The sequence below is a fragment of the Sitophilus oryzae genome, unplaced genomic scaffold, assembly GCF_002938485.1.
Source record: "Sitophilus oryzae breed Bouriz unplaced genomic scaffold, Soryzae_2.0 scaffold_1062_pilon_pilon, whole genome shotgun sequence".
NCBI lineage: Eukaryota > Metazoa > Arthropoda > Insecta > Coleoptera > Curculionidae > Sitophilus > Sitophilus oryzae.
Window position 1 is genome coordinate 1,378,300 of NW_022145685.1, and position 22,920 is coordinate 1,401,219.

Here is a 22,920-nt window from a genome sequence, read left to right on the forward strand (position 1 = left end):
GGAGAGAAAACTGTAGACTGCTATTTCTACCAGACTTCGCAATGTACCAGGGGCCAGCTTTGCAAATACCTTCATTCACCGTGTACATCTCGGGACGAGCATGTGCCTAAGAAGGGGGCAGTGTTGCGGACCCGTGTGGACTCGACCTAACCTAACTATATGTCCCGCCCTCGGATGACCTTAACATCGCATTAAAGATAGACACCGTAATGATTCATTCGTTCGAGAAGAATCGAGTCCCACTGGAATGGACTAGTACATACGAGAACGTTCGAAAACCTTCTCTACGCACCTAACGATCTATGGACTATTCTTGAGTTCTTTACCTGTCGGTATAAAAGCCGGCGGCGGTGGCCTACAGGGGGCAATTATAAATATACCAGTGCAGTTGACGCGCTAAAATTCAAAATAAATTCTTAGTCATAAATCGTTTGTAAATAGTTCTATAAGTCTTTTATCGTTATTGTTTTTGTTAATTAGTGTTAAATAAATAGTGTTTAAATAAATTGTGACTTTCTATCCACACGGAACCGACGAAAAACGTAACAATAAGTTATATCTAAATTGAATTTTGGAAGAGTATCTGAATACCAGGCAAAAGGTAAGAAGAAAGTTTTCTTAAAGTTAACAGTAAGAAGATTATTATTAAAGAAATTGCACACTATTTCCATTGATTTTTCTACTTTTGCTTTCAATTGATTCCAACACGTTGATCTGAAGAAAATTGCTGTATCATCAGCATAACTCAAAATGTGTGCATCGAGTTTCAAGTTTAGTAACTCAATAATGTATATACAAAAAAGTACAGGGCCCAGTACAGTACCCTGAGGTACACCATAGTTGACCACCCTTTTCTCGCTTTTAACAGCCTGGATGGACACGCTTTGCTGTCGGTTATTTAGATAGCTTCTAAATAGATCGTTGGTCCTTCCTCTAAAACCCATATTACTAAGTGTGTATAACAGGATTTCATGGTGAACTGTATCGAACGCTTTTGCTAAATCTACAAAAACACACAAAGAAACCTCGGATGCATCAAGTGCCTCTGAAGCCAATTCTGATAGTTTTATAATAGCATCACTTGCGGATTTGGACTCCACGAATCCATATTGATTTTCGGAAATTTTTTTAAAATATTTCAGAATCAAACACATTCTTTTTTTAATAAGTTTCTCAAGAATTTTGGAAAAGTTACTTAATAGCGAAACTGGTCTATAATTTGACACATTTGTGTTTTCTTCTGATTTAAACACAGGTTTAACAACAGATATTTTAAATATATCTGAAAAAGTGCCATTATTTAGAGATAAATTATAAATGTACGTTAAAGGTTTAACAATAAATTCTTTTATTTGTTGTAGTGTGTTTGCCCGAATACCGTCAAATCCTGGAGATTTGTTCTTTTTTAAATTAAATATTTCGTTTCCGACTTCGTTTACATCAGTCTCCAATAATACAAAAGAATGTGAAATGTTTGTAACCTGATACATTTTTTCTGTTGGAACATTAATTTTAGAGGCCAACTTCGAACCAATTTCGCTAAAGTACTCATTAAACGTATTTACGATAAATAATATATAAGCTAACAACATGTAATAAAATAGCATTTACACAATATCTACAACAATAGCAATATCAGGAAACAGTAGAGTTTTATCAGCTGATTTCAATCCACCTATATATTTGGATGATAAAAAACAATATTACTTAGGTTTAGCAGATTTTGAAACGTTTATGACTATACCCAATATAGAAAAGGGTCACAATAAACTTTATATAGGTGATAAAGTGATTGTTATTCCAGATGGAACTTATGATATAATTGATATAGAAACATATTGTTACGTTTTTCGTCGGTTCCGTGTGGATAGAAAGTCACAATTTATTTAAACACTATTTATTTAACACTAATTAACAAAAACAATAACGATAAAAGACTTATAGAACTATTTACAAACGATTTATAACTAAGAATTTATTTTGAATTTTAGCGCGTCAACTGCACTGGTAAATTTATAACTGCCCTCTCTAGGCCACAGCCGCCGGCTTTTATACCTACAGTTAAAGTTTACTAGAATAGTCCATAGATCGTTAGGTGCATAGAGAAGGTTTTCGAATGTTCTCGTATGTACTACTCCATTCCAGTGGGACTCGAATCTTCGAATGAAGCATTGCGGTGTCTATGCGATGTTAAGGTCATCCGAGGGCGGGCCATATTGTTAGGTTAGGTCGAGTCCACACCGGTCCGCAACACTGCCCCCTTCTTAGGTACATGCTCGTCCCGAGATGTACACGGTGAATGAAGGTATTTGCAAAGCTGGCCCCTGGTACAGTGAGAAGTCTGGTAGAAATAGCAGTCTACAGTTTTCTCTCCCGATCTCAGCTTTGGGTTGTAGCAGCAAACGAGGATCTCGATTCCCGTAAATCTGAACAAGACTTCAATCATGTTCCGGATTGTACGCCAACTCAAACCATCGAGTCCACAAGCCAGCTTCGGAATGGCTAATCGTGTAATGTTGTTGTTTAGCAGGGCTTCTCTCAGTTCAATCAGGGTCTTCCATAGATTGAGATAAGTCGGCTTACTTGGGGACCATTCCTTGGTGACTAGGTAGAAAATGTGCCTTGCTTGATCATGTCCATTGTCGGTTAGCCACAAGACGCTTCCAACCTCTGGATCCTGTCGGCGTAGTTCTCCGACACGCCCAAACTTCTCATTGAACGTCGCAGCGATTCCCCTGGACATCCGCAAATCTCGGGCCACACAATGAGCGAACGAATAATCAGGAGGCACGGAAAAGAGGCCTCGTTGATCTTCTTTGGTTACACCATAGCGGGCCTTCTCACTGCTGTTGTATCGGGCCATGAAATCGTCAAAGGATATCTCCGAATCAGGGGGATCAAAGCTGCAGGTTCTCACGGTCCCAGCACGATCTTCTATTTCGCCTTGGTAGGGGCTCAAACGGTCGAAATAAACTATCCTCGGTTTTCCTTTTGGCAATTTTTTGATACGGTATACGACGTCATTAATCCTATCCATGACTTCGTATGGGCCTTCCCACGAGGATTGTAGCTTCGGAGATAATCCACGACGTCTCTGCGGGTTGTACAGCCACACCAAATTCCCTGGTTGGTACCCTCCATGTTCAGCTTGAATGTCGTAGTGCTCCTTCATTCGGTCACTAGCGCTTTGAATATTTAGGCGGACTCGCTGATGAATGTCGTCCATCCTTTGGCGTAGTCTATGGACATAATCTTCTCCGGCGACATCTTCTCCCGGTCGGCAACCAAACTTCAGGTCACAAGGTAGGCGCACTTCCCGTCCCATAACGATGCTGGCTGGAGTTTGCCCTGTGGATTCTTGGACGGATGAATGATAGGCCAACAGGAACAGGTGAAGAAATTTGTCCCAGTCTCTTTGGTGGTCAGAGACTACTTTGGCCAAATAACGGTTGATGGTTCTGTTCATGCGTTCAACCATCCAATCGGATTGTGGATGCAGAGCAGTCGTCCTGGTCTTGCGGATGTTAAGGACCTCACAGACGCCTTGGAACAGATTGGACTCAAAATTTCTTCCCTGATCTGAATGCAGCTCCATGAGAACACCAAACTTGCAGATCCATTCCTTAACAAGAGCATCAGCAATAGTGGACGCTTCTTGATTTAGCAACGCGTAGGCCTCGACCCATTTGCTGAAGTAATCCATTACTACCACAATGTATTTGTTGCCATCGTTCGTCTCCGGGAAAGGACCAGCCACGTCGATCGGACTGCCAACATTGTACTGGCGCATAGGGGCTTTACCACGCTTTTGTGGCCCATTGATGGCTGCGCAAATGTCACATTTCTTACACCAGGCCCTCACATCTTCTTTGCAGTTCACCCAGTAGAACCGTTCACGCAGCTTGCCAAGTGTCTTGGTAAAACCCAGATGTCCACCGCTGGTTCCATTGTGAACTTCCTCCAAGACTTCTGGGACCCTCTTCTTTGGAATGACGATCTGCCTTCTCTCTTCTTGTCCCTCCGGTCTCTCGATCACACGGCGAAGTAGTCCGTTAGCTATTACCAAGGAATTCCACTGGGCCCAGTACGACTTTACGTTCGGCGAATATCTGCAAACTTCTTCCCACGTTGGTCTTTGGCCTGCGTTTTTCCAGTTAATTACTGAACCTAATTCTGGGTCACTGGTTTGGTCATTTGCAAGATCTTCGGGTTGCCAACTATCATTAACCACACTTGTTCTTAGGAGTTTCACTTCTTTCTCTTCTGCTCGGGAACAATGCTTACAGTCCTTAACGCAAGGTCTTCTGAAAAGTGCGTCGGCATTCCGATGGATTGCCCCAGCTCGATGTTCTGTGTCGAAGTCAAACTCTGTAATCGTTCAATCCATCTAGCTACCTGCCCTTCAGGGTTCTTAAACTGCAACAGCCATTTCAAAGCAGCATGGTCTGTTCTTAACAAGAACTTTCTTCCATAGAGATACTTGTAGAAGTGTTCCACTGCTTTAACTACTGCTAGTAATTTTCGTCAGGTTACACAGTAGTTCCTTTCCGGTTTTTACAAGGTCTTACTAAAATAACCAATGACTTTTTCTTGACCATCCTGGATCTGAGACAGAACAGCGCCTAACGCAACATTGCTAGCGTCGGTATCCAATATAAAGTTTCCGTTGCCAAGAGGGTAGCTAAGTATGGGCGCACTAGTCAGGGCCTTCTTCAATTTTCGGAATGCCTCGTCAGAATCTGAGTCCCAAGAGAAACGCCTCTCGCCTTCGGTAAGTCTGGTCAATGGTTTTGCGATGGTGGCGAAACCCTGTACATAGCGGCGATAGTATGTGCATAGTCCCCCAAAAGCTTCGTAGTTCATGTTTATCTTTAGGTATTGGCCACTCTTCCACTGTCTTGGTCTTCTGTGGATCTACCGCAACTCCTTGAGAGGAGACTACATGGCCCAAGTAGTGTACCTTTTCTTGACACAGATGACATTTCTTGGGGCTAAGTTTCAAACCAGAGCTCCCTAGTCGCTTGAAAACTTCTTCCAAATTCTTCAGATGATCGTCAAAGGATTTCCCAACCACTATGATGTCATCCAGGTACACTAAACAGGTAGTCCAGCCAGTCCAGGATAGTCCCTTTAACACAGACTCCATTAGTCTCTCAAAGGTAGCTGGCGCGTTGCACAATCCAAAAGGCATGACGGTAAATTGCCACAGTCCGGAGCCCACCGAGAACGCTGTCTTCTCTCTGTCTTTCGACGCCATGTCGACTTGCCAATATCCACTTTTCAGATCTAACGTAGAGAATATCGTTGACCCCGCCAGCGTGTCTAGAGTATCGTCTATCCTCGGCAGGGGATAACTATCCTTCTTGGTAACATTATTGAGCTGCCGATAATCAACACAGAACCTGGTGGTACCGTCTTTCTTCTTTACTAGTACTACCGGCGATGTCCACGGGCTGTTAGATGGTTCGATGACACCCTCTTCTTTCATTTCTCGAAGGATTTTATCAGCTTCTTCACGTTTGGCGAGCGGAAGTCTTCTCGGATTTTGTTTGATTGGTCGTGCATCTCCGGTATCAATTTTGTGTTGTACTAAATTGGTACGACCTCTCTGTCCTGCTTCTCCTTTATCAAACACATCTTGATACTTGATTATCAGGTTTCTCAATTTTCTTCTATTTTCGGGAGATAATCCTTTAACGTTTACTAACTCCTTCACCATTTTGTCCGGAATTTTTGAAGTCGAAACTTTGGAGGCTTCCACGCTTCGAACGACTGAGGAGACCGAACAACAGTACCCTAAGAGGGTTCCCTTCTTCAAGGATACAGAATAATAATTCGTGTTCATTACTCTCACCGGTACAGTTTTCTTCGCTCGTAGCAGGGCTTTTCCAACAGCGATCCCTCGTCCTATTTCGCTGTCATGGTTCCTTGGCTCCAACAGAATAATACTCCCATTATTCATTTTACCTTCTAGGCAACCATCCAAAAATATCTCACAGCGCTCAGGGATCGAAACATCTTCTGCTACCACCACGCGAAGCGTCTCCTCACATTTTCGATGCAGAACCACTTCTTCTTCATTTATTTTCAAAATTCCTTGTTTGAGGTTTAGCTCAAAACCTCTAGTGGTCATGATGTCCATTCCGAGAATAAGTTCATCTTCGATGTCTGCTACTAACACTCGATGATTAAAACAGGTGCTTCCGATAACAAAATTAAGATCTACCTCTCCATGGATGAGAGCGGAGCTTCCTGTAGCTGTACGTAGTCGCCATTGTGTTGTTTTAATCCTTTTTGATGTTTTAAGGATATCCGCCTGATGATCGTTTTGGTCGCACCCGTATCCAAAAGCATGGTCCGTAACTCTCCATCCACGAAACCATCCACAAAAATGCTGTTGAACTTGTGTTGTAGCGATGCGACTTGAGCAGTTTTCGTTGGAACCTGTTGGGTACTGCTCGATATGTGTCCCTTTGATTCGACACTTGGCGAAACCGGGTCCACGTCCTTTTCTTTACAGTGACTTCTTACGTGTCCTGCCTGGCCGCAATTCCAGCAACAAGTCGGTCCTTTCTTGCCCATGTACTCCTCCATGACTTTCCGTACAATGCTTTCCACGGATTCTTCGGAACATTGGTTGACCGCCCGTACTCTCACTAGAGACCGAGAACTTTGTTTCGTGGCCTCAAATTCTAGGGCACGTGCTAAAGCATCCACCAAGTGCGTTGGGTGGGCTAGGAGAAGTGCTTGTCTTGTCTCGTTGTCGCGTAAGCCGTCGGAGAATGCCTGTACTGCCAACCGCTCCATAACATTCTCGGGCGTAGCAGGGTACGCAAGGCGAACGAGGCGGGCTACGTCGGCTTCAAACTCCTGCAGAGACTCATTTGCCTTTTGAATGCGATTTTTTAGCTGGGAATGATAGACATGTTCCAAATGAGCTTGGCCGTACCTCATTTCTAAATGTCGTACCAATTGCTGATAATCTCCATGTTCCGATGGTGACAGTGTCTGCAGGATATCAGTCGCATCTCCTCGCAGTGTCAAAGCAGTAGCTTTTTCAGCGATTGTCCAGCCGTTCGCTCTCGCAGCGGCTTCAAATTGGCAAAAATAATTGGCCCAAGCGGTTTTTCCGCGGAGGTTTCATAACTGATTTTGAGGTATACCTATTTTCGACTAGTTTCGGTCCCTCCGATGTTTCTTGACATTTTGGTGAATTCGACTTCGCTATTTCTTCTTCTAAAATTTCGATTTTTCTGTTAACATCGTCCTCAATCTGTGCTATTTTGTCTTGTGTATCTATTATCTTTTCTTCTAATTCCCTGGAGTTTTCTGTTATCTTGTTGTATAAACTTTGTTCTAAATTCAATATTTTATTATTGAAGCTGGCCTGTATGTCTTTAGAATTTTCTGCGATCTTATCTTCTAAATTAACTTCCAAGTCAGTTATTTTACTATTCAAATTGTTCAAGTTGTCGTCTAATTTTTGAGAATTCTCTGTCATTTTATCATTCAAACTGTGTTCTAATTTTTGTAAGGACGAGTCAAGGTCACCTTCCAGCTCAAAGCAAAATGTGTCAGGATCCTCACCTTCCTCAATCAAAACGTCTCTCAGTCTGGCTTGTAAAATGCTTTTCTTTCCATCTGTTTCGCATTCCCTCTCTTCCAATACGCATTTTAATTCCGACACTTTCAAGTCTTTCAACAATTTTTTCGGAGCCATTGTCTGTCTTTTATTTTCCTAGTCTATCACACACGCCACACTTGACACCAATTGTTTCGTTTTTCGTCGGTTCCGTGTGGATAGAAAGTCACAATTTATTTAAACACTATTTATTTAACACTAATTAACAAAAACAATAACGATAAAAGACTTATAGAACTATTTACAAACGATTTATAACTAAGAATTTATTTTGAATTTTAGCGTCAACTGCACAGGTATATTTATAACTGTCCCCTCTCTAGGCCACAGCCGCCGGCTTTTATACCTACAGTTAAAGTTTACTAGAATAGTCCATAGATCGTTAGGTGCATAGAGAAGGTTTTCGAATGTTCTCGTATGTACTACTCCATTCCAGTGGGACTCGATCCTTCTCGAATCTTCGAATGAAGCATTGCGGTGTCTATGCGATGTTAAGGTCATCCGAGGGCGGGCAATATTGTTAGGTTAGGTCGAGTCCACACCGGTCCGCAACAATATATAAAAAACAAAGTTAAAACTGTGTTTGAAAATGAAAACGTTGTTTTTTTTTATTAAAACCTAATACTAATACCCTGAAATGTACCTTAATGTGTAGCAAACAAATTGATTTTACAAAAGATGATTCAATAGGAAAAATACTAGGTTTTAAAAGTAGAATCATAAAAGTGGATAAAGTAGATCAATCAGATAATGTTGCTAATATAAGTAAAGTCAACGCTATTTGTATTGATTGTAATATATGTGTTGGTTCATTTAGTAACGGAAAACCTGTTCATATTATTCATCAATTTTATCCTGCTGTAGCTCCAGGGTATAAAATAGGTGAAACTCCTTTACCCATATTATATTTTCCAGTCAGCATTAAAGCAATTAACAACATTGCAGTAAAAATAGTTGATCAAGACGGAGATCTTATCAGTTTCAGGGGTGAGACTATTACAGTAAGATTACATTTAAAAACAAACGGTTTATAAAATGGTTGTTAGATATAATAGAAGTAATATAACTTATTCTGGAGCTATTATTCCTAACAAAATCAAAACTTATAAAAAGAGACTGACACAAAAATTATTCAGTGTCAAATCCAACACCAATCGATTAACACGAAAAAATCATAATTTTCTAAAATCGCTAGGTTTTAAAGTCTTAATATAATGAACTATTAGATGTAAACGAGAAGTTATATACTGACAACTCTATTGTCAGCTCAGAACTGCATACCTATCAACCATACATTTCTTCAAAATTTGACTATAATGATGAAATACGTATACCAGTTCAAGAACTTGATGCTTACACTCTACCATCAGAAAGTCTAATTTATATCGAAGGAAAGTTAACAAACACAGAGGGAAATTATACAAAGAGATTGCGGTTTACGAACAATGGTATAGCTTTCTTATTTAGAGAAATTCGTTATGAGTTAAATGGTACAATGCCGTCTCTAATAGAACAGCCTTGGGGCGAGATTTATGACGTCACGCTAGTTAGATACTACGGATTAATAAATATGTTGTAGAATACATGGAAAACATAATTATTCCTCACATTTTTGGTTTATATTTTAAAAATGATATAGTTTACATGAAATATACATAATATACAGTTAATAACTACAACATATATACCTATTTATAGTAATAAATACTTTGGCAAATAAACTATGAACCATACAAATGCAGCAAATGTTTTACAATATACAAATAATGTATAGGTACTAGGTACATAAGCTATTGGGTAAAATGTAAATATATTTTAAATTTTGGAGTTTGAAAATCGATCTAATTTAACAAAAAACATTCAATATCTACTAATACTGATGTATTATTATTTGCATTCACAAAATTTATATCTATATTTTGCAAGTATCAATGTTAGAAAAATTATATTTACAAATAATACAATATCATCTAAAAAAAGGCGTCAGCGATGGCTATGAAATGAAGATCGCTGGCATTTTATATGTAAAATTATTCTACGCCAAAACGTTTTTTTTTAAACCAAATAAAAATAATGAAAAACCAAATGAAAACTTAATCAGCGTTTTTCCCGAACCTAAATCCCAAGAAAATCAAAAAATTTAGAATATTTAGAAACAAGGTTCAAGAATATCAAATTTTCCAAGATTGTAAAATTCTAGTTAATTATTTTATGTGTACAATTATTTAGGGAATGTCATCGATGTTCATTTCCAAGCCAACTAGACGCCGATTTTTTTCGATGATACGGTATAATTCTTACATAAAATGTAAATAACATTAGACCATAGCATTACACCAATTAAAACAAAGAAATATCAATTTCTTAGTATTTTTAGTAACACCTTTACTCTTAAAACTTAATTTTGTATTGCAAATATACCAATTTTATTGTTATTTTATTCATATTATATTCAGCAATCACTTAAATATTTGATATTAATTTGGTATTATAAATAATCAACACTATTCAGTAAAAATTACTGAACAAATATATGTTATGCTTTACATACATTATATTATCAAACAAAAACACATTCTTCTTTTAAACTTTATCATTCTTGTCTTTACAAGAATCTTTTTTAATTTTGAACTCAAGATAATAATCATTTTCATGATCTTTAATACACATATTCTTTATTTTCCCCTAGATCATAATACCTACTTACGTGTTTGAATCTATCGAAGCTGAACCAACAACACTTGGAGTGGAGATTCCACAATCTGAATAAAATACACATAATTGTCCAGTTTTCTTTAATACCATCCTGGGAGAATATTATTTTTAAATTTATTAAAGATATTTTCAATAGAATTGTCTTGATTTATAACTCGTACCCACTTTTCTTGCTCTTCCGGATACTTTAGGCTGCCTAGTATAACTATCCTTTCCACCAGGAACACAACAAAGATGAGGCATAGCACCAATCACAACCAAACCAAACACACTCCACTTAAGCTTTATTGATGAATTGTTAGAGTCTTAAAAAACACATACAAAAATCACGATAAATAAAAAATTTATGGGCATTTTTAGGTTAAAACACTTAACAAAACGTGTAATATTTAGTGTTTTTTTATGAGAAACAGAGTGACCATCATAGTGACCATATATCTGGTAGTACTTTATGTCACTTAAACACCAAAATAATTAGTTTTTTGCACTACAATAACAAATAATACCAAAAATCAACCGACAAAATATGAATACAGAATCTAACCCAATATCTAAGTATGTACAGCTGATGAAGTAAACAAAAGTCCGCCCGTAGGCTGATCTTTTATAGAAGGCACTGAATGGTATTACTCATATATTTAGTAAGAACAGATATCACATTAGACATTTTAACCCGATCAAACAATCGGAGGTTGACTACGTACTGTAAAAACCAACTGAGATAGAGAAGGCGACATTGCCACATATCAAATTTGCGCCTATCTACTTAGTTTGATTTGCAGAAAAGGTGACTTTAAAACCTTCACCGGATATCAATAAATCTCAATTTCTTAATTAAATTAATAGTTTATTTTTAAAGAAGCATGCGTAATAATATGTTATTAACCAGAGGATATATGCGTTACTATTAAAGGACATGTTTACTGTTTAATGTGCTGAGACGTCTAGAACTATTGGCAACGTCGCGGCTAGTCTTCCAGAATGAAATGCTGTCCGTCCCACCACCCCTCGCGACGGCCCTTGGTCCGTTATAGCGTACTACGTTTAGCTTGCGGTGTGTTTGAAGTCGGAATCAAGACGAAAGTGAATTTTCAGTGTTTTCGGTGGTTTTGTTTTTGTTTAACGTACTTTTGAATCTGCGAATTCAGTATGGTACGACAGTGTCAAGTGTGTGGAAAAATAAGCTCAAATTACCCGAATTTGTCTTTTCACAGATGGGTATTGTTTTCGTCATTGTACATAGGCGTCCCACAAGGGAGCCTCTCACAATCAAAATTATTTCTAATTATATTTGTAATTAATCTATTAAAACAAGAACGTAGTAGCACCGTAGTAGCAAGTAATTGAATTATAATTCGTCTCAATGACTACCTAACTGTTGTAGATCATAATAAATTTGAATATAAACGTTGCATTTGAAATTTTATTATAAGCCAGAAAGTGCCATTTTTTTCTTAAAATTGCGTCATTTCTGGTCATTATATACGATATTCTAAAGGAATTTTGCTCAACAAATAAACAAAGGTGTTACCCGACCTTTTTTACATTTTATTGCTTTATTATATCTGCCCCTTCGGCCTTGTTTAGACAATTTTTACCACTGTACAAATACCTCTTCCTAGAGTTATTTGTACGGTGTGTTTACCTTTTTTTTAGAATGGGACGAACTGTAAATAATTCTTAGGCTACTAGTTTTATACATACCTATATAACAGAGTGACCAAGGCCTCCAAAAAGCTTTTTATCTATGACTACTAGCTGCTCTCGCCATCTAGCACTCGCCATAGTAGTACGTTTTGTACTCAAATGTTATTTTCTGCTTTTCGTTTGTCGGATTGAGGGTCGCCAAATCAAAGTCGACCTGACGATGGAGATAAATCTCCGAAAACGGTCATCGAATGGCTGTTCCCTTCAGTCTGATGAACTTAATGCAGATAATAAGCATATATGTAGGGGTTAGGCCTTAATAATTTTTTGCTTCTTGTATTTTGTTTATTTATACAAACCCTACCAAGCCTTGAGCTCCATCTACGGTAACGTAGATGAAGCAAACGTAATTCATTATTATGCGACAGAAATCCCATACTGTAGCACACAGGTTTGATACTCTTAATGAATCAATTTTCAATTTTCTCATTAAATATTGATTTTAGGTATAGGAAGTTATTAATAATACAAGATTAAACAACTATTGCACAGTACTTCATAGGAAGCTATCGATTGCGAACTAACTAAATCGTCACTAATTACTAATTTTAAAGTTCTTTTTAAGATCAAAAATGGTAAAACTAAAACCTAAACTATCATTTCAGATTAAACGGGAAGTTCTAAATAATGTTGCCTATTCTAAATAAGAAAAATTTATTTATAAGTTTTATAACATCTCTAATTAAATTTGGACGAAAAGAATATTTCTGTTTGCTGTAGGTAATTTTCTCAGGGAAAATACGAAAATAAAAATGACTTTTTAAGTAAAAAAAAGTCAAAAGGATAAGTTATTCTAAAAAAGGACTGTCCTTTTCAAAAAAGGACAGGTGGCAACCCTAGGTATTTCTGGAATGCAAATTTAATGGCAAATCTACAACTTTAGTTTGAAAATATGTTCCGGCCACCTATGCTCACAAAAATGTCTAAAATGTGGTTTGCCATTGCCTCCATATTCTGAAAAAAAATTGAAAGAAAAGTCACCAACCACAAACCTAATATAGAACTGTTTTGGAAGCCTGAGTCACCCTGTGAATATTCAAAAGTAACTGAAAGTTTATATAGAAGTAACTGAAAGTTTAAATTGAAAATCGACGTTGGAGCGATTTTCGAAAACCACCTACTAACGTTTCAACATAGGTATATGTGGGATATTAATTATATTATTATATTAGACCTTATAACAAAACTCATCTGACAAAAAAGTGTTAATGTAGTATATTAGTATGGAGTATCAATTTTACTAATTATATTACTTTTACTTTATACGAATTAAATGCTTTCCAAAAAACGATACGCCACTGGCCATTAGAACAATCGAAATGCGCCTAGTTGCGGGGGTCGAAAATTTTAGACTTCTCTGTCTCTTCTGTCCTTGTTTGACACATTGGAATGTTTGATACACTACCAACAAGTATTTATGAATGAGATGTTCGGTCTATCTTTATAATGTCTTTGGTATTACTATTGATGCCTTAAAAAATGTAGGACTAGCATCAACATTAAAAAGTTATCTATTAAGTAACACAAATGAAAGTACAAAACTGCAAAATGCAGGTTGGTTTCCACACAGAAAAGAAGAGGATAGAATCTTAGTTGATGATAATGGAAAATTCTCCGTATCTATACCATTAAATCTGCTAATGGGATTCTTTGTAAATTATAGAAACAATATAATAAATATGAAACAAGAGTTGGTTCTTATAAGATCTAATAATTAAATAAATTAAAGACTTAGATGGAGTTTTCTTTAAGGATGATGTGACACCGCCAACTACAACTGTAGAGACCCCAAAAGTTACTTTCGATAAAATATATTGGAAAGTACCACATATTTCAGTTGATATACCACAACAACTAGCTCTCACTAGAATATTGGAGTCAAATAAAGATGTACTAATTGGATTTAAAAGCTGGGAACTTGTTGAATACTCTTCGCTAACTGAAACAACACGACACACATGGTCTGTAAAAACAACTAGCAAACTTGAAGCTCCCCGTCATGTAATAATTGCCTTTCAAGAAAATCGAAAAGGAGATGTTAAAAAAGATATGAGTCAATTTGACAATGTAGATTTAACAAATATTAGAATATTTTTTTAAATTCCGAAAGGTATCCTTATCATGACTTATATTTAAATTTCAAAGAGAACAAATATTCATCTTTATATGAAATGTTTGCAAATGTTCGCTATTCTTATTATGGTACTTCTAATGAACCCATTTTTAATACTGAAAAATTCAAATTGCATATATTGATTGTTCTCACCAAAAGGAAACGCTTCAAATGGGTTCTGTTGTAATGAGAATTGAGTTTAAAACAAACAGTGCAATTAAAAAAGACACATCTGCTTATTGTCTTATTTTACATGATAAATTATTTAGTTACAATCCTTTAACAAAAATTGTTAAACAATTATAAACTTTTACCCCCACTCTCTTAATGTTTAGATTTAATATAAAATAAGTAAACATAGTGTCAGTAGTAGTAGATATTATGTCTTCAACACTACAACTAAAAATACAAAAATTTATTTTTAATATACAAAAATTGAAAGAACAAATTGCAAACCACTCAAGGCAAAAAAACCTAATTAAAAAGTTTAGTGAATTAAAAATATGAGGTTGATTGTGGATATACAAAGATTTAAAGATGAGAAAAACACCTTTTTACCTAAAGAACTTGCAGCCTTTTCTGGACATAGAATCTCACATTATATCTTTAAGAAACCCTATCCATTAGACTTTCTGTCACCAGAATGTCACAGACAGGCAGTATGGCTAATGAAAAACCATCATTGTATCAACTGGAATGAAGAATTTACACCTCACCATTATTTTTCAAATATAATTGAAAAACTCAATGAAGAAGTAGCAGTGGAATATGTTTATGTCAAAGGAGCTGAAAAAACAGAATTTGTAAAGAAATATTCCAAAAAACCAGTGATTGAAATAGATGGAAAACCAAACAACCAGCTTTGCCTATCAGAACACCAAAACGCTTTTATCATTCTAAGTCAATTTGTATGTGTGCATTATCATATATAAATGTATTGTATTTGTATGATTTTTTTTTATGAATGGATAAAAATCTATATAATATTTATTACATCTTTTATTATTAAAATATATTTTTTATACTAAATTAATACTTCTGTATCAACTAAGTTATTGGATGAATTATCCTGGTTAACTAAGTTACTATTTATGTTAGTGTTTATATCATTTATTACTTGTTCGTAGGGTATTCTTCCATTTTTAACAAATTTATTTAAATATGTTATTTGATTTATAAAGCCTAAGTCTATCATTACAGATAATAATTCTAATACATATATCATAATTTTCATAATATTGTGGCACACGCACTCATTCCTTTTTCATACTTATTAATCCCCCATATCATAATATATTTTTTTCATCTTTTTTCCAATACATGATACCGCACTAATAAGTTCAATATTCTCACTTGACATTTTTCACTTTAAAACAAAATATAGTTTTTTAAATATTTTGAAGCATGATATTGACGAAGAAGTCTATGTTTTCTTGGTCAGGTATGGAACAATGTGTGTTAGTTCACTTGCAAAATATGGATGTCCCAATGCACGTATGAACTTGTAAAGAATAATCCTTTGTAACAGAAAATCAGTACAAAACTCTGTTATCCTATGACAAATTTGTTTGAGTGGAAAAAATAAATCCTTTTGATTAATTAAAACTATTTGATGAGAAATAGTTTGACAAAAGTCAGTATATTTTTGAATCAGCTTTCTAACAACATTAGCTATTTTTTTCTTATCATATTGCATCACTCTCTCAATTAATAAAAGAGATTAACTTTATTTTCTTCTAAAGATCTACCTTGCTAACTATATATGACTAGGTAAAGATATAGTAGGGTTAAAAGTAGTGGGGATAAAAGTAATGGGAATTAACATATTTTTGAATCATATATTATATTGGTGGTGGGAGGAGGAGGAGGATCTCTCATATATTATCTACTGGTTTCTATTTGAAAAAAATGATTTATGATAATTTTTTAATCGCTCAATTCCATGACAGCTACCGCCTTTATTATATAACATTTGAACAATTTTATTTTTTAAATAGATATCCACATGTCTTCTCTTTATGATACAGTAGCTGTGGTAATTACTAAATTTGATTTTTAGGATATTCAAATTTTTTTGACAGGTAGTTTTTTTTGTCCAAAAATTTTAAATAGTATTTTTTTTCTCAAAAGTGGTTAATGTTAGATATAGTGTTTAACACCAATATTCATAGAATTTTCCAGAGAATTTAAGTATGTAATAAAAAATGGGGGCACCCATTTAAAATAAGAAAGTTGCTGTCAACTTCCGGTATTTCCGGATGTGCCACCATATTGAAAATATTTTTAATCAATAGGTTTCGTTGTAAAACAATGGTGTGCAAAAAATCTCCGATCTAGACATTGTGGTTTTCTAGAAATTTCTAATGCACGCTCTGCCTGGGACACCCTGTATATGAGTGGAAGAAGCATGAAACGTTGTAATAGTGATAATAATTGATTAGTTATCGATCGAGGTTGAAAATTGTTGAATTACTAATATCGCTATTAAAAAATAGGGGTTGATGATAAGAGGGTAAAAATTTAGGATTCTATATATTTGTTAATGCCATATCATAAAAAATAAAAATAAAAAAATTTGTACAAAGAATTAAAAAAAAATTAGGGTGAACCACCCTTATCACTTGGGGGTATAAAAAATAGATAACAACAACAACCTATTCTCAGATCTACTGAATATGCATATAAAATTTCACCAAAATCAGTCCAGCCATTTTGGAGAAGTGTGGTAGCAAAAATTGTGACACGAGAGTTTTATATAAATATTAGATTTGACTTACTTAAATCTTTTTAAAAAGACTTAAACATTTTAAAAGATTAAAGTCTCTTTTTAACAACTTAAGTCTTTTATTTTGAAAATTACTTAAATCTTCTTAAGTATTAAGTCAGTTTTCAAAAAATTACTTAAGTCATTAAAATTATTTAAATCAAAAAAAAAGTTAAGTTTTATGTCAGCTTGCAACTTTGTTATCAGGTAACAATATCTATATTATGAAACTATATTTACCATCATATAATCATTATCTAATGCTAGTAGTTGAGAGTCTGTCTTGACGCTTTCCAATTCCTTAATTTTATTTTCATTCTTTTCTGCCTCGTTAGGTGTTTCTGATAGAAGAATTGCTAAAATTTGTTGTCCATTTTTAACCCCTTGATTTCGTAGACATTCATCACATAACAGAACTTTTCCTGCAGATATTAATTTTATCCTAAAAAGATAGATAACATTAATTTTTAGTAATCAATATAATTTTTAGATAAATGTTATATCAATGAAATTGTACAACAAACTTACTTATCTGGCTCAATACTAACATCTTGACATATTTTTTCTCTTAATTCACATCCTCTACAGCTTAACATCATCTCTTTAATTAATATTCTAGGTGGTTTTCCCTGACTCACAATTTTAATTTTTAAGGTGGCAAGTCCAGAATCTTGAAAGCGATTTCTTTGTTTTAAATTTTCCAGCGAATTTACTTGCAATTCTTTTACAATTTCAAGGCAAGTGTCTATTGATAACGATAAAGTTTCGCTTATTACTTTGCTTAAATTCTGTAATGTATAAGATATACGATTATTATATTCTTCTATATATAATATCATATTCCTTTTATAATAGCAGACGAGACTTAGATAAAAATACCTTTAAATTAGCTTCAGACGTCCCTTCGTCGGTATAATAAGGTGTAAGCCATAATTTAACTTCTTGTTTACGCAATATATCTTTAATCTGGATCAATAAATCATCTTTTTCGACAGAATTATTCATGTTTCTAAAGCGAAATTTTGGCCGAATTTGTAAAACTGAATATCATTCCATACACAAATTCTACATAACAGACAAAACAATGATCATACAATGATTAACAGAATTTAAATAAGTAAACCTGAAGTAAACAAAGAAAAATGCCAGGTTAAGTAGTAGTAGTATATTAGTTTAATGGCCACAGCTGCCAGGGCTATCCGGCCGGATGGTAGAATTAACTACCTACGGTTGAGCGTTTATATAGATCAGCGGTCGCCAACCTGTCGATCGCGAGCTACCGGTAGCTCGCGGATGCAATTCTGGTAGCTCTCACAATTTTAAAAACACAAACTGCAAAAATCAGAGAAGCTTCCGAAAATTCCACAAAAAAATGTAATTGTCATAATATTAAACATAAACAGCGGCAACGTTGCGGTGAGCGATGCCGCTGACGCCATCAAGCTAGAAGCGGCTAGAACCATAAAATAATTAACTAGAAAGAAGTGTCAACTCTGTGTTAAATCGTGGAAACACGATACGCCACCGAAAGCCTTCGTTGTCGTCTGGAGAACTAACTTTCCAATTGACAGGTTGACATGATAAGGACATGATGGCTTAATTTTCATTTCCGTTTCCGGTTATTCAATGGCGGGCCCTCTTTCGGTTCAAATGTATTTTGTATTTTTTCTTTTCATAAATAAAACCAAAAAATAATTTATTCACATATATTTATTTGAAATATGGAACAACGTAACTAAATAAATATAAAAATATAGAGGATTATATTGTTTCAATACCAATTAGTTAATTATATGCACTTTTAACGTAAATTAGTTAAGTTGGTGATGACTTACAGTAATTTGTAAATAAACACACGCATTCGCAAACTTCAAGGACAGAAAACGGACACAGGAATATGAAAACGGGAGCCTTATACAAAAACCTGAAAACAGAAAAACAATTTTTTTATACTAAAATTAACAATGTAAAAATATCAATAGGTATAAAATATAAATATACTGTTTAAAAAAAGCGTCCATTATTCCCAAAGAACCTGGCTTATAAATCAAAAAAGATGCAAAGAGACTTTAGTCGGATAAGATAATGAGATTATCAGTCCGATTTATTGCATTATTGACAATAAATCGCACATACTGGAGATAACTAATGTTGGCTATAGTTAAAAATGATCTTACCTTGCTGTAAATTGTTTCCATTTTCAAAAAAATCGCCGATCAAAGAGATTATAACACCATTTTCTTGCATCTAAAAATGTAAAAGCAGTGTTTATTTACTTACCTATTTTTCATATACATGGGACATACATACTGCATAAACGTCATTTTCTCCAGGATTCTTCATGTAATACATATTTTATATACTTTATTACCTTTATATTTATAAATTTCAGCCGAAATATTAAACTGAACTTCCTAAACGAAACTAAACGGAATGAATTAAAATGGCGTCGAATATTTTCGAATTTGTTCTAGAACAAATCTGAAGTTGTCTCTGAAACTGAAATCTGTCAATTCTAAACTGTGAAGTTAGACAATAGTTAGACAAAAACAATGCTGTCCTTGTCTAGGCGGCCATACTTGTCGTGAGGAGAATGACAGGAATGACACTAATGACTGTTTCCAATTTTCCTATTTCACTGTCACCCCCCTGGCTAGAACCGACCGGCCGGACCAGCGCGTTAGTGTTCGAGAGAGAACGGTCTGGATTGCTTTGAACGGTATAAATACGCACGGTGCGGCGACATTGCGCTTAGTTTAAAACTGAACCTGAACGCATAACCAACGTCCAGCGGTTGGGTTAGTAGAGAACAACAAAAAAGAATATTATGGCAAGCAGTAGTAAGAAGGTAAAGACATACCACTTTCATTCGGAATGGGAAGAACAGTACTTTTTTACAGAAGTTAAAGGTAAAAATGTGTGTTTGTTATGTAATACTTCGGTCTCCGTTGCTAAAAAAGGAAATATTGAGAGACATCATACAACTGTACATTCTAATTTTGAAAAATCATTCCCACTACATTCTGTCGCCAGAAAGGAGAAACTGAAACAGTTAAAAAATCAGTTAATCGGACAACAATCAATATTTTTAAGAACAGTCGACAAAAATAAGGCTGCAACTGAAGCATCGTACCGTGTGTCCCAGATAATTGCACAAAAAAAGAAACCTTATGAAGACGGGGAAATGATAAAACAGGCGTTTTTAGAAGCTGCTGATTCGTTATTTGCCAACTTTAGAAATAAAGACGAGATACTTTCAGCTATAAAATCTATGCAACTTTCTGCTAATACAGTGATGAGACGTGTAGAAGTAATGAGCAATGATATTTTTTTACAGTTAAGAACTGACTTAGATAACTGTGTTTATTTTTCACTTCAACTGGATGAATCAACAGATGTGGTTGAGACTGCCCAGATGGCCGTGTTCGTCAGGATGGTTTTTAGTGATTTTACGATTAAAGAAGATCTTTTGAAGTTTATTCCACTGAAAGGATACACTACTGGACAGGAGTTGTTTTCTCATTTAAAAAATATTATTTCTTCCGAGAAAATTCCAATATCGAAAATGGTAGGCTTGACAACCGATGGCGCTCCAGCTATGGTGGGTTGTGATAAGGGTCTGGTGGCGTTATGTCGTAAAGATGAAACTTTTCCGCAATTTCTCTCTTACCACTGCATTATCCATCAGCAAGCATTATGTGGAAATTTTCTGAAACTAAACAACGTTATGAAACTGGTGGTAAAAATTGTGAACAAGATTAGAGCTCAAGCATTACAAAGAAGATTATTCAAAACTTTGGCCGATGAAGTCGACTGTCAATACGGGGACCTACTCCTTCACTCTGGAGTCCGATGGCTAAGTAGAGGACGAGTGCTGAAACGTTTTAATGATGTCCTATCTGGCATAGTTCAATTTTTCAAACAACGCGATGAACCGATTCCGGAACTAGAAAATTCAATCTGGCTTCGGGATTTTGGTTTTCTCGTGGACATTACAGAGAAATTAAACGAACTTAATTTGCAGCTTCAGGGGAGAGACAAAGAACTAGCGGAAATGATTTCTGATATAAAAGCATTTATCAGAAAGCTGGAGTTTTGGGAACAAAACCTAATTAACAGCGATGCCAAGCATTTTCCTATTCTTTCAGAAAAGATATCTCAAAATCCATTAGAACCCTATGACAGCAAATATCATGTAGAAATAGTTTCTACCTTGAAGAATAACTTCAAAAATCGTTTTAAGGACTTCGACGAAATGGCTTTAGTAGCGCAGTTTGTTGGTTCACCCTTTATGGAAATTGATATCCAACAGTTTGCAACTTGTGTTATGCAGAACTTTGGCGAAGACATCGCTGCAACAGAAATGGAAGTAATTGAGTTTCAAAATGATTTAGCCTTAAAATCGTTAGTCTCAAGTACCAAATGTATCTGGTCTATTGTAAGCAAAGACAAATATTCAGTTCTATGCCGTGTTGCCTTGAAAGTGAAAGCATTATTCAGTTCAACCTATTTGTGTGAATCTTCTTTTTCCAATATGAAGTTTATTAAGAACAAATATCGCAATCGACTTACAGATGAACATTTGGATAATTGTATTCGAATGGCTGTATCAAATTATACTGCAAACATTAAAAAAATTATCGATGAGTCTGAGTGTCAGCCTTCCCATTGAACGTGCTTTTTTATTTCTCAATGTTTATGTTTATGATAGTGCGTTACTTTTTTGTTGATATTAATAACAATTTTTAAATCTTACGTGACATGCCGTTGTGGCTGGATAAAAGTTTGTGTTTATTTTTCAAACACCTTCGTTTGGTAGGTAGGAATGTAGCTATGAACAAGTACGTACTAGTAATATTAGTTGTTTTGTTATTAGTTTATTATTAGTACCTATGACATGTATTATGTATTACCAGTTAAATAGTAAAATAAATACATATAATGATAAATTAACTCTGGATTATTTCATTTACGTTGCGTTACGTGGCTTCCGTGTGGGTAGCTCACTGTTTATTCCAAAATTAACATAGTAGCTCAACACATTGAAGAGGTTGGCGACCGCTGATATAGATGATGGACACATAGGTCGCGTTCATCAGGATAAGTTGATCCATGGTACAAAGAATACAAGGTATGATATTGCGCAGGTTGGTCGCTACGTCACAGGTGATAACAGGCGCTATTGGTCAGCACGCTCCGCGCGCCAGTTCAAATCGTCAAGATATTGTTATAAACCTGTTTTTTTGTTTATATACCGTCATTGAATTATCCTGCAAACAAGTTACTGTGGAGCAGTGCGTAAGAGGAGTCGGGCTAGGGAAGCGAGAGACCCGAGTTCGAATCTCGGCACCGGGACATAACTTTTTATTTATTTTTTTTAAATACTGTTGTATTCTATAGTTTATTTTTTGTAGTATAAAAAAGAACTATTTATTCCGTTATTTTTAATCTCCGTTATTAATATAAATTGATTGTTAGTACAATACCTCATTTAATATAAAATAATATTCTACTTTTGAAATATATCGGGCCCTAATTGTACTAAAGTAATATATTTTTTAGTGATATACCATATTGTAAATTATTTAATATTTCAGTCACTTAAAAAGTTAATTTGCATTGAATAATTGCCTACCATTAAAGGAAATTTGAGCTATATAATCCTTGATGGGCATATTCTGGGTATGCAAATACTTCCTTTAAATTTTGGGTGTCGTTCAACCGATTTATTCTCAAAACCAGAAACATCTACATATAAAAAGAAGCACAGGTCACTAATTATAATAAATTTCACCCTTGGTGTATTACTTCCACTAATTATAATAAACTTCACCCTTAGAATTACTTCTATCACAATTACAATACGTTCATCTGCATTGGCATTTTCTACTTTTCGATGTGAAACAATAAACTTCCCAACATTTTTTAAATGATGCCAACAATTCCTCTTGTGGTTACTTTTCCATAGATATCCTCAAC

At 35.1% G+C, this 22,920-nt stretch overlaps 2 protein-coding genes across 2 annotated transcripts in view; one reads left to right on the forward strand and one right to left on the reverse strand.

Moving 5' to 3' along the window:
* The window catches only part of LOC115878259 (NEDD8 ultimate buster 1-like), a 57,697-nt gene extending 39,633 nt beyond the window's left edge, over positions 1–18,064 (reverse strand). The window contains exons 1-3 of the mRNA XM_030894687.1: positions 17,821–18,064; positions 17,470–17,729; positions 17,182–17,383 (exon numbers count right to left, since the gene is read on the reverse strand). Of these exons, the coding sequence (XP_030750547.1) occupies positions 17,182–17,383; positions 17,470–17,729; positions 17,821–17,946 (588 nt within the window). The 5' untranslated portion in view covers positions 17,947–18,064. The remainder of the gene's footprint in view (positions 1–17,181; positions 17,384–17,469; positions 17,730–17,820) is intronic.
* A 119-nt stretch (positions 18,065–18,183) lies between these two features.
* On the forward strand, positions 18,184–22,051 carry LOC115878262 (general transcription factor II-I repeat domain-containing protein 2-like). Its single transcript, XM_030894700.1, has 2 exons — positions 18,184–18,401; positions 19,602–22,051. The coding sequence occupies exon 2, from the start codon at positions 19,769–19,771 to the stop codon at positions 21,611–21,613; it is 1,845 nt and encodes a 614-aa protein (XP_030750560.1). The 5' UTR covers positions 18,184–18,401; positions 19,602–19,768; the 3' UTR covers positions 21,614–22,051.
* The last annotated feature ends 869 nt before the right edge of the window (positions 22,052–22,920 follow it).